At 37.7% G+C, this 12,288-nt stretch overlaps 1 protein-coding gene across 1 annotated transcript; it reads left to right on the plus strand.

The window, feature by feature from the left end:
- Positions 1 to 5,548: 5,548 nt before the first annotated feature.
- LOC105546636 (olfactory receptor 2F1) lies at positions 5,549 to 6,622 on the plus strand. Its single transcript, XM_011989914.1, has one exon. It carries the CDS (start codon positions 5,587 to 5,589, stop codon positions 6,538 to 6,540), a length of 954 nt encoding a protein of 317 aa, XP_011845304.1. The 5' UTR covers positions 5,549 to 5,586; the 3' UTR covers positions 6,541 to 6,622.
- Positions 6,623 to 12,288: the final 5,666 nt, after the last annotated feature.

Raw genomic sequence — 12,288 nt, forward strand, 5'->3', positions numbered from 1 at the left:
AAAATTCTAGCAGACTAGTTGGTAGAATGATTCCATAATTTGAAAATACCAGATGTTTACAACAAATATTAACATACATCACTGCCTAAGAATTTACTATGAGTAACATGTTTAACTTCACTTAACATCTTGCCTTTCCCTGTGTTCTTTTGAAGAAGGGGAGAGGAAAAGGCAACTTTAGAACAGGGACCACATCTTCTGGAAGGCAGGCCTGCATGTAGAGAGCTACAGAGACTGGCATGGAGCTTTTTGTTTCATAGATGAGGAGTTAGAATATAAATTCAGAGAAAGGAAGGCAGGAACATCTATAGCCCATGAATAGATTTGCTTTACTAAAGAAAGATCATGACTGATTGAAATTTAACTGTTAAATCAGGGTTTTTTTTATTATGTAAAATGAACTGTGTGAGGAATCTAAACACTTATTTTTTTGGTCTTCCTTTGTCATAGATAGAAGAACATTTTAGTCCTGATATTTGCTGTAACTAATAACTACTGGATAAACAGAGAAGGCACATGGAGGATCTTTTACCTGGGTCCAACAAAAGTAATTTTGTTTTCTTTTATATGTATGTTTGACAAATAAAAATTGTGTATATTTATTGTATATATTTTAAGAATTCTTGTTACAAAAATAATGTGTATGTGATGTGATGCACATATTAATTAGCTCAACTTAGCCATTCCAATAAAGGTAATATTTTAACTAGAAAATTTTTATCTTTGCTATTTATACCTCTTCCCTGATTTTTTTCTGTAATCTTCAGGTTATTTACATCTAAAACTCCAGTTTTTACTGTTATGTGATGTATTGTAAAGGATCAGTGTAAGCTGTCATACCAGTTGATAATGTTTACGTACTTTATATTATAAAAGTTTCATTTAGCATTATTGCATTTTTGAACATTTCGCAAAAAAGGACAATGTTCAACATAAATGTAATACATTTCAGGCATTAGAGACAGGGCTTTAAGAAAGATAATCATTCACATAATATTTCGATAGCACCTCTCTTACTATATCACACATTGTTTTCTATTTCTTATGGTCACAGTGATTATCCTACATTCACCCCATTTCATAAAACACAGGCAATAGGAATTCCTTTTTTCATTGTGATCCTGTTTATGGAGGTGAACCACAGGGAATGCCATTCTTCAGTACTGTGTTCTGAGCAGGCAGCATGAATTGGTTATTTTCAACAGTCAAAAGAAAGCTCAAAACATATGTAAAAAAAACTGATTTGATGCTTATTGAGTATAAAGATGATATAACTCTACGAATGTAAAATATAATTTTATTGCTTACTAAAGAAACATTAGATGCCTGGCAAAAAAGTAATGTTGTTGGTGTTGGGCAAGTACTGTGAAGAGCACACAAGTCACACTTGTACACCACGAAGAGCTAAATAGGACTGTTAGCTGTGTTCATTGTCCAACACTGGTTTTGTAACTTGGCTGCATGCTTGTATTAAGAGGTTTTGGTAGTTATGTTCGCACAGACAAATTGAAGAAATATTCTCACGTTTTTTCCTTAGTTAATTGACTTCAATGAATGTCACTTGTGTAGGGGAAGTACAGATTCCACAAATTAGAGCAGTAAGGATCAAGCTTTGGCTTCCCATAAGAGTGGTTGGATATGAAGCATGTTACCTGGCACCTGGTCCGTTCATCATGATATAAGAATAGAAAGCCAGTTATATTTAGCCAAAAGGTGAGCCCAGAATAATATGCATATGGTTTTAACTGAAGGTGCGTTAAAATCATCTGGCTCGTACATGGTTCCTCTTTCAATTTGTTTTCCAAGTGCAGATGATACTTACATTTTCTTTATCTAACATCAATCCAAACACGTTAGAAACAAGATATATTTTTGAGTATTAATTATTTTGAAACCCACAATGGCCATGGAAAAACACAGCAAACTTGATAGTTTAATAAAAATTAGCTAACATATCAGCGAAAGATATTTAAGTATTAGCAGCTTATTTTAATAAAAGACTTTGTTGGAAAACACAGGGCATGATAATAAATGCTATAGTTAATAAAAGTTAGTCATAGAAGAAGAGTAGATTATGGAGTAGATAAAAAGTATTCTGCCCAGGATAAACTTAAATCTTTAAGCACTTAGACATTATAGATCTTTTTGTGCTTAAAATGACGTAAAAATTTGTATTTTATATAATTAATTTGGGGGTAGTGTGTAGGATTTTTGGAGTGAATGGAAGTTACATTAGGGAAATTTACAAGGAAGCTCCGGCATTCTAGAAGATGGGGAATAAAGAGGGAAAGGGTAAGTGTGGCTGAGAGTAAGGAGAAGATGGGGGAGATATATAATAAAATAAAGGAAGAGAATGTATTCTGTGGCACGCAGAAGAAGAGGGAAAAATAAAAGATGATTCACTGAGAGACTAGGAGAAATCTAATTCTGCTGATAGTAAAAAAGAACTCAGGATGGAATTTCATTTGTGGATAGAGGAGTACAGGCATCGGTGAGATATTTAAGAAACATTCATTCAGCTTTTCTGGAATGCATTTGGAGCTTTGAAGGGAAATCCAGAAGCTAAATGTAAAATTGAGGGTGAGCCATATAGAGTTGATAGTAATTATTATAACTAGAAATAAAAAGACTTCCAAGAAAAACTGTAGAAGTTGAGTACAAGTTCTGAGCACAGAACTTTAGCAAATGCTCACAGAGCAGAGCAGGGGAACAAGGAAGGTTAAGAAAGCAAATTCGATTGGAGGAAAATCAGGACAGAAGTCCATGACAGAGTTGAGAGTTTGAAGGAAGAAACAGGTAACATTATTAAAAGCTAAGTAAAAAATGAAAATACGATAAAAAAAATCTCTGGAATTGATGATGGCAGGTTATCAGTAACCTTTAAGTTTTCAAATCCTATAGATTAGTGAGGGCAGAAATATTTATAGGCTCAGGAATAAATATTAGGAAATAAATCCAGACAATGGATTCCAATCATTAGAGATGTGAAACGAAGGGGGATTTAGAATGCTATATACACAGTAAAGCTTCCTAAGTTGAGATGCCTGTATATTTTCTTCTATAATGAGGGCAAAGGAGTTACTCAGGAACAAGAGAAACCTGAGGATGGTAGAGAGGGAGAGTAAATGGATAAAGAAGATTCTCAATGAGAGAGCATGAAATCAAGACTAAGGATCATCAGTAAATAATGGACACCTGCCTGTTCCAGCACTCCTGTAGGAACCTTAGTCCTTTAACTCCTTTAATTTCACCCACGACCCTTCAGCTGGTCAATATTAGGCACTTTTCACACATGAAGAATATGAGGCTCTGAAATGCTAAGTATCTTGCTCCAAGTCTCTGGAAACAGAACACATGTGGATCCAACACAGGAGCTGTTAGACTCTGAAGTTCACACTTTCTCTGAGATGAGACACTGTCAGTCATTTGTAATGTGACAAGGACTTAGTGGAGAGACATGCTGGGTGGCTGAGAGGAGCACAGTGAGTCACGGGCTTGCAGGGTCTCCAGTGCGGCAGAGGAGCAAATACAGTGAAGACCACTGTGTCTTTTCCCTCACTGATATGTCAGCTCTACATGAAAATAAAGGGTAATATTCACCCTAAAAATCCATCATCTAACAACGATGGCACTTTATAGGTGTTTGCCAAGTTAATGGAAAAATGCCTAATTCAGATGCAAATCTGGAATCTAGTCAATAATAGTTGACAGGTTTTCTTTTAGTGAAATGTTTTTGAGCTTTTAGAATTTTAATTTGAATGTCTCTTTGAGGCAATCAAATGTATTCTCAGGCTCACTATTATTTTAGAAAAGCACTGAGAGGTGCTGCTGAGGGGTGCTGCTGGGAGCATCAGGACAGAGCAGTAAAGGAGGAAATGTTGGAGAAGGAAGGTCTTGAGGAGGACATTAGGGAGAGTCTAGAAAAAATGGATGTGAATGTCAACTATGAAAGGGATGAGCATTTCTGGAACTACATGTTTTGCTTAATCCTTTATCACATAAGAGAGTTGAAGCATTGACAGTCTTTCCCTTGTAGGTAAGAGACCCTAGTCTGTCCGGACCTGTTCCTGCCCTCAATGCCTCCTGCCTCCTTTCTTTCCTACTTTCCCTTACTGTGGACACTGCAATAAAAGGAAAGCTCATGAAGAGACAGACATGGAATAAGAAGGAATTGGTTCTAATTTTTTTTTTTTTTTTTTTTTACAATGTAGCTTGTTTTTGTTTAATGTTCAAAATTGATGCTATAACATTAATTTTACTGACAAAGCACTTGCTGAGCAAAAGTAAGGAGAAGGGAATCTCCATTCCAGTGTACATTCAAGTGAATCCGTATCTCCCTCTCTGTCTTGGACAATGAAGAAGGGTCCTTAGACATCTGCTTTCTCTTCCTCCCTCATATCTAAAAAGTCTAAGCATTCAAATCCATATTTATTTTCTTTCACGGCCATAGCAACAGCAGCAAGTTGAAAAAAGCAAAAAAAAAAAAAGAGACCAAGGTGCAATTACAATCCTATCCCACAAAGAGGTCAAAGGCTACCCAAAAGACCAGTCGGCCGCAGGATCCTCAAAGCATCTAAGCCATTCGTATACTCTCAGGTATGTTACAGATGGTCTCCAATTTTATTTGTATCTGAATTTGTGGAGAGGATGCAGGGAAAATCATGTTTGTTGGCTTACCTATCCCGACACAGACATCAGGTTACTACTAAAACACACGATTCTACAGTTGTACTACCAGTAACAGTTCAAAAAGTACTTTCCTCATATGTTATCTACATTTGATGCTAAATGTACTTGTGAGTTATGTAATAATGTCCTCTTGCATATATAATGTTTATCAATAAACCAACATCATGAATCTGCCCAATAAAATCAGGTTTAAACATGGGTTTCCAGTTCCAGATTTTTCCTCCAGGCCTTGCTTCTTCCAAATCTTTCCTTTTGTAGTAGATTTACACGTTTCATCAAAATGAGTCTAGTTGACATGTTTAAGGTAATTCTTTAACTTTCCAACCATATTCTTCTTTATTGCTTATCATTTTACCTGCTGGTTGTCATTTGAAATTCTGTCCTTGCCCTGGAATCTGAAGTAAGTTGGTAAAGACTCAGAATTCCTAATGTTGCAATGCATTATTTACTTTTGTAGTACATTTACACATTCCATCAAGATGAGTCTATTTGACATATTTAAGGTAATTTGTTAACTTTCCAACCATGTTCTTCTTCATTGCTTATCATTTTACCTGCTGGTTGTCATTTGCAATCCTCTCGTTGCCCTGGAATCTGAAGTAAGTTCGTAAAGATGTAGAACTCCTAATGTTGCAATGCATCATTTCTAGGATTTAACTGGCTTCCCTGACATCAAATTGTGTCTTGTAAAGGCCACAGTTTGTCTCTCTGATGTAAAGTAAATGTAATGCATGCTGGGTCAAGACTGTCATTTTGGCCAATAAATGACCTGAAGTACCTGCCTAGGGCTGGCTGGCATGTACAGAATGCATTCAAACAAGTTATTCTTACAGTTATTCAACAGCTTCTGTTTTTTTTCTGACTCCCTTCACAGATTAATAATCCTTGAATATTTTAATGGGAACAGATAACCAGACTTGGGTGAGTGACTTTATTCTCCTCGGCCTGTCCAGTGACTGGGACACTCAGGTCTCCCTCTTTGTCCTGTTCTTGGTCATGTACATGGTGACCATGCTGGGGAACTGTCTCATTGTCCTTCTGATCAGACTGGACAACCGACTCCACACTCCCATGTATTTCTTTCTCACCAACCTCTCCCTTGTCGATGTCTCCTATGCCACAAGCATAGTCCCTCAGCTGCTGGCACATTTTCTTGCAGAACATAAATCCATCCCATTCCCAAGCTGTGCAGCCCAGTTATTTTTCTCCCTGGCCTTGGGTGGGATTGAGTTTGTTCTCCTGGCAGTGATGGCCTATGACCGCTATGTGGCTGTGTGTGACCCCCTGCGATACTCGGCCATCATGCATGGAGCACTGTGTGCTAGGTTGGCCATCACATCCTGGGTCAGTGGCTCTATCAACTCTCTTGTGCAGACTGCTATCACCTTTCAGCTGCCCATGTGCACTAACAAGTTTATTGATCATATATCCTGTGAACTCCTAGCTGTGGTCAGGCTGGCTTGTGTGGACACTTCTTCCAATGAGGCCGCCATCATGGTGTCTAGCATTGTTCTTCTGATGACACCCTTCTGCTTGGTTCTTTTGTCCTATATCTGGATCATCTCCACCATTGTAAAGATCCAGTCTACAGAGGGAAGAAAGAAAGCCTTCCACACGTGTGCCTCTCACCTCACGGTGGTTGCCCTGTGCTATGGCCTGGCCATTTTCACTTACATCCAGCCCCACTCCAGTCTCTCTGTCCTTCAGGAGAAGTTGTTCTCTCTCTTTTATGCCATTTTGACACCAATGCTGAACCCCATGATTTACAGCCTAAGGAATAAAGAGGTGAAGGGGGCCTGGCAGAAACTATTATGGAAATTCTCTGGGTTAGCATCAAAGCTGGCAACTTGACTCACGAGCATGACTTAGAGAAAACAACTTTACCTCAGTGTTCACCCAACTCAGATCTCACAGGTGTAAACTATGTTGTCCTGGCAACCAGGAAGGAGATGACATAACATGAACTGTGGGTGTTATGTAGGAGGCTGAGTGGTTGAGTTGGATGGGGTGTGGGATGTGGGGTTATGTTTATGAACAGTGGAGTTAGATATTGCTGTTATAAAACTTCCCATACTTCTTCCACCTCCACTCTTACAGCCTGACAATCATTGAAAAAAAATTACTACTTACTGTTTTGATTTGTCACATCGTTTGTAATCATAAACCTATTCATGGATGTTACCTTAGACCACTGGTACTTACACATCCACATTTTATAAAAGGTTATGGTGCTTCCATTGAAAACAAAATGCATTTTTACATTTGAAGACTCACTTTAAATAATTTGTAGCGTAGGTCATCATACGCAGTAATTGTGTGAGTCAACATTCTGAGAAAAGTGTTATTGTCAAGACTGACTAAAATGTTTTTGTGCAGGACCTACAAAAGGTGAACATAATGTCTTTTCCTGAGTGCCAGAGGTAATTCAGTGAAAAAATACCAACTCAAGGTCTTGTTTTACCTTTATAGGGTTATAATCAATGGTTGTTTGTACTAAAGACTATTATTGACCAAGAAAAGTTAAGCTTCAGGCACTCCTTGACAGTATCCAAACAGTTTGAGAAGAATTTTACTGCATATATAGGTATGTCATTTAAAATATTAAAAATGATTAATCTCTGAAAAATTCATAAGCTCTTCCTCTGAAACTTTTTTTATTTTTTATTTTTATTTTTTGAGACGGAGTTTCACTCTTGTTGCCCAGGCTGGAGTGCAATGGCGCGATCTCAGCTTACTGCAACCTCTGCCTCCTAGGTTCAAGTGATTCTCCTGCCTCAGCCTCCCAAGTAGCTGGGATTACCGGCATGTGCCACCATGCCTGGCTAATTTTTTATATATTTTTTAGTAGAGATGGGGTTTCTCCATGTTGATCAGGCTGGTCTTGAACTCCTGACCTCGGGTGATCCACCTGCCTCGGCTTCCCAAAGTGCCAGGATTACAAGTGTGAGCCACCACACCTGGCCCTCTCTGAATCTTCAGAAATACACAAAAAAGCACACAAATTATGAGATACTGTATAAAAGGTCAAAGACAGTTAATCTAAGGACAAACTCTTCAACCAAAGTCAGTGAAGGGTAAGATAATTTAATATGACTATTCAAACATCAAAGAAGGTCAGTTAGCTGGGCAAATGTTACCCTCAAGTCTCCACACTGAGAACTTCTCTTGCCCCCTCTGTCTTTCCCGCCCTCACACACACAACAGAGCCACAGGTGAACTTTCATAAATCTTGTAACCTGGGCTTGTCTGACAGTGGACTTCCCTTTGAAAAGAAGCATAACTGATATAAAAGAAGGAGAAGACATAATTGAAAAAGGGGAAAGAAAAGAAAGAATACGATCATAGCTGGTCTCTCTACTCCATTGAAGGTGTCAAAGTCCTTTCTTCCTTTTGCATTTTCTTTAAGTCAGTTGATTTGCATTTCTTACATTTGTCAACACATCATCATAGAATCTAAGCTTTCTTACAGTGTTGAAGACATATAACTCAAAGCCCATTTGATATCTGAATTTTATATTAATAGTAATGCAATCTTAAATTTTGCAAGATAGGCAGGCATCCTAAAAGATGACAATGCTGGCAAATTAAAATTTTACTTCAAGTATTATCAGTGGAGTATCTATTCTGTGTCAGTGTCAATAAATGGTTGTTAGACACAATAGTCAATATGATACCATCCTGACAAGGACAATTTCGCATAGTAGGGAAGACAGATGATGAAACAATGATAACGCATTGTGGTAAGTGTTACAGTGAAGGGAAACCTGCTGGAAATGATTGCAGAAGGCTTCCTATAAAAGGACCTTTGGGTTGAGACCAGAAATGTAAGAACAAGTTATCTAGAAGATAAGAAACCCAAACAAGAAACAACCTGTACAAAGTTGTAGAGATGTGAGCAAGAATGAAAGTCCAAAAAATGCTGGAAGTTCAATTTCAGGGCAGAGAAGAGTGAGGGAGTAGTAAGGATAAAGCAGGCGGGTTAGACATGGTCAGATCCTGGAAGGTGTCAAATGTCTAAGTATCTTTTAATTTTATTCTGATAGAAAACAATAGCCCATGGAGAATTTTTAGAAGGAGTACAGATTGAAAAAAAATCACATTTAAAAACTACCACTCTGGCAAATGAGATAGTGGAAAAAAAGATTATAGGCAAGACGACCAGCCTGCCTGCTGGGTCTGCTTCAGTAATACTCTTGAGACGTTAGAGATGTCTGAATGAAGTTAGATGCAATGGGAAGGAGACAAGTAAAAGTAGTGTCATTTAAAAGCGATGTCAGCTAAAACACTTCATCTCCCAGATTGGAAATGCCATCTGAATCTCATTCCTCTTCTAAAATGTGAGGATACTGTCTGAACATTCTGTACAATTGTGTAGTAAACTGGAAAATTCACCATCATGAACATGCCCTATATAAAATGGTATGGGAAAGAGATAAGAAGAAAGTAATCAAAAATACAAATACATACATAATACATCAGGGAGGAAAATACATGAAGATGCTATATCTTCATTTCTGTAAGCAGTCATGTGGTCACAGTGTTTGTGACATCTCTCCATCAACCATCACACGATCCTTTGTCTTCAGACCCCTCCTAAGCATGTTGGGATTCTTCCTGGAAGGGTTATCCAAGTCTTGATATCTCAGGAAGCAGAAATGCTGAGAGTGGGCATTAGGTATGTGGAAATAGACTACTATAGTCTCATATTCTGTATTCGTCAGGGTTCTTTAGAGAGACAAGACTAATAGGATAGACGAATATATGAAAAGAAGTTTATTAAGGAGTATTGACTCACACGATCAAAAGGTAAAGTCCCACAATAGGCCTTCTGTAGGCTGAGGAGCAAGGAAGCCAGTTGGAGTTCCAAAACCTCGAAAGTAGGGAAGCCAGCAGTGCAGCCTTCAGTCTGTGGCCAAAGGCCCTAGAGCCTCTTGCCAACCACTGTTGTAGGTCCAAGAGTCCAAAAGCTGAAGAAATTGGAGTGGAGTCTGATGTTTAAGGTCAGGATGCATCCAGCACAGGAGAAAGATGGAGGCCAGAAGACTCAGGCAATCTAGTCCATCCATGTTCCTCTTCCTGCTTTTATCCTAGCCATGCCGGCAGCTGATTAGATGGTGCCCACCCAGACTGAGGGTGGGTCTGCCTCTCCCAGTCCACTGACTCAAATGTTAATCTCCTTTGGCAACATCTCCACAGACACACCCAGGAACAATACTTTGTAACCTTCAATCCAATCAAGTTGACGGTCAATATGAACCATCATATATTCCATCTATTACATTTCAATTTTTATCTTTTTTATTTGGTAGCCTTTTTAATTTCAAGGCTGCACTTTCTCAGTAACTTAAATCTTCATAAATTAAATTAGTTGGATCACCTTATGACTGCACACACTTGTAATTCACAGCTGCTTGTGAAAGACACTCCCCATAGAAGGCATGACCTTTATCTTGATACAGGAATACAAAATAAGATGCTATTCTAAACTTGATTGTTTATTTAGCCATTAAATAGAAAAAATTTAAAAAGGCACTGAAAAGCATTTGAAAATAAAATGTTTTTCATTAGTTAATAACCAGAAAAACACCACTGAAGGTTTTCCTTAAAAATCTAACACATATACAAATTACAGTTTGTTCAAATAAGAATCTGAATGAGACCCATATATTCCAATTGTCTACTATGCCTCTGAGAATTCTTCTACTCTATCAATTAATAAATTTATAGTAATTTAGTAACCTATAAATTCTGCTTTCTTACTGTTGGAATTCTTTTGTAAATAAAACTGCATCATTTGTTTCTGTTGGATTTCTCATACGGTCTAGATTTTTTGCTGACATCCCTATAGTATAATTTTACATGTTATTTTATTTCTGTATCTCCCATTTAATCCAGAGGTTTCATCAGATTTATTTATTTATTTTTCTGACAATAGTATTTCACAGATGGTCACATGTCCTTCTAGCAAGAAGCACACAATGTTTGCAGCAAGAAACACAATGTTTCTTTTTTTTTTTTTTCTGGGGATTGTTACAGTTATTATATCGCACAGGTCAGGATTTTTCAAAAGTGCCAAATATCTATTGACATTTTGGGCTGAATAATTATTTGTTATGGGGGCTATTTTGTGCATGGTAGGATACTTAGCAACATTCCTAACATCTACCTACTAGATGGCCCTAGTACTCCCTCCCCACTAGGCAATGCCAATATTGCCCCCGATAGAGAAGGACTGACCTAGCTCTATTAATTTATTAGGGGTTCAACATGATGAGAGTCTATCATCCTTTTCTCTTTATAATCTAAAATACATTTACAGAGAGAAACTTCCACTTCATCACTATTTCATCCTCCTGAGGTACAGTTGGTATGAGAAAGGCAAAATAAATTTTTAAATTTTTCCTCTTTGCCACTTTTCAATACAACAAATGAGGTGAGGTTTTTTTCATTATAGTCGTGTAATCACTAATGTACATTTATTCGATGTGTCTTAATCCATGACAATTATTGTCTTTATTGATGTTCAAACTGCCCCATATTTGGTGAACATGAGCCTATTTTAGTTCCACTTTATTTTACAAAGTCCCACAAACTTTGTGACTCAAAACATTACAAAATTATTACCTTAACATTACAAAGGTCAGAGTCTGATATGGGTTCTACTAGGGCAAAATCAAGCTGTTGCCAGAGCTACGTTTCTCCCTGGAGTCTCTGGGGAAGATTCCATTTCTTGCTTTCCTGCTTTTTGAGCTGACCTCCACTCCTTGGCTCGTGGCTCCTCCTTCCACAAGACCAACAGCACAGCAAACCTCTCTGTGACTCTGCTCCTCCACTCCACTCTGTCCTCCTTATGATGACAGATAAATGATCCTCTGTCATCACACATCTTTCTTCTGGCCCTGATCCTCGTATCTTGTTCTTTACAAGAAACTTGTGATTACACTGGGGCCACCCAGATTGTCCAGGACAATATCCCAATTTAAAAATCCTTCATTTAGATGCATCTGCAAGGCCCTTTTATCATGTACAATAGCGTATTCACAGGATATTCCATATTCATACAGGAACCTTAGTGTGCTACTATTTGCTACCCCTCATTTTTACACTTTTATTTTCAAAGATTTTACATTAACATAAACTATGAATACAAATAATTGCTATGCTGTTTCAGCTTTGGCTGTGCAGAAGCTCTTTAGTTTAATTAGGTCAATTATCCTGTAATCTGTTAAATATTTAAAAGTGAATTTTATGTTAACCTTAAATCTTACCATTTACAGGATGACCTACCTTCCTTTTCTTTTCTATTCTTTTCTTTTCTTTTTTCCTTTCTTTTTCTTTTCTTTTCTATTCTATTCTATTATTTTCTTTTCTTTCTTTTTTCTTTTCTTGTATAGATCCAATTTTCTGTCTGGTATTCTATTCCTGAAGAATTTCTATTAACACTTCTTCTGGGGCCAGGCGCAGTGGCTCACACCTGTAATCCCAGCACTTTGGGAGGCTGAGGCGGGCAGATCACGAGGTCAGGAGATCGACACCATCCTGGCTAACAGGGTGAAACACCATCTCTACTAAAAATACAAAAAATTAGCTGGGTGTGGT

This window comes from Mandrillus leucophaeus, unplaced genomic scaffold, assembly GCF_000951045.1.
Source record: "Mandrillus leucophaeus isolate KB7577 unplaced genomic scaffold, Mleu.le_1.0 Scaffold365, whole genome shotgun sequence".
NCBI lineage: Eukaryota > Metazoa > Chordata > Mammalia > Primates > Cercopithecidae > Mandrillus > Mandrillus leucophaeus.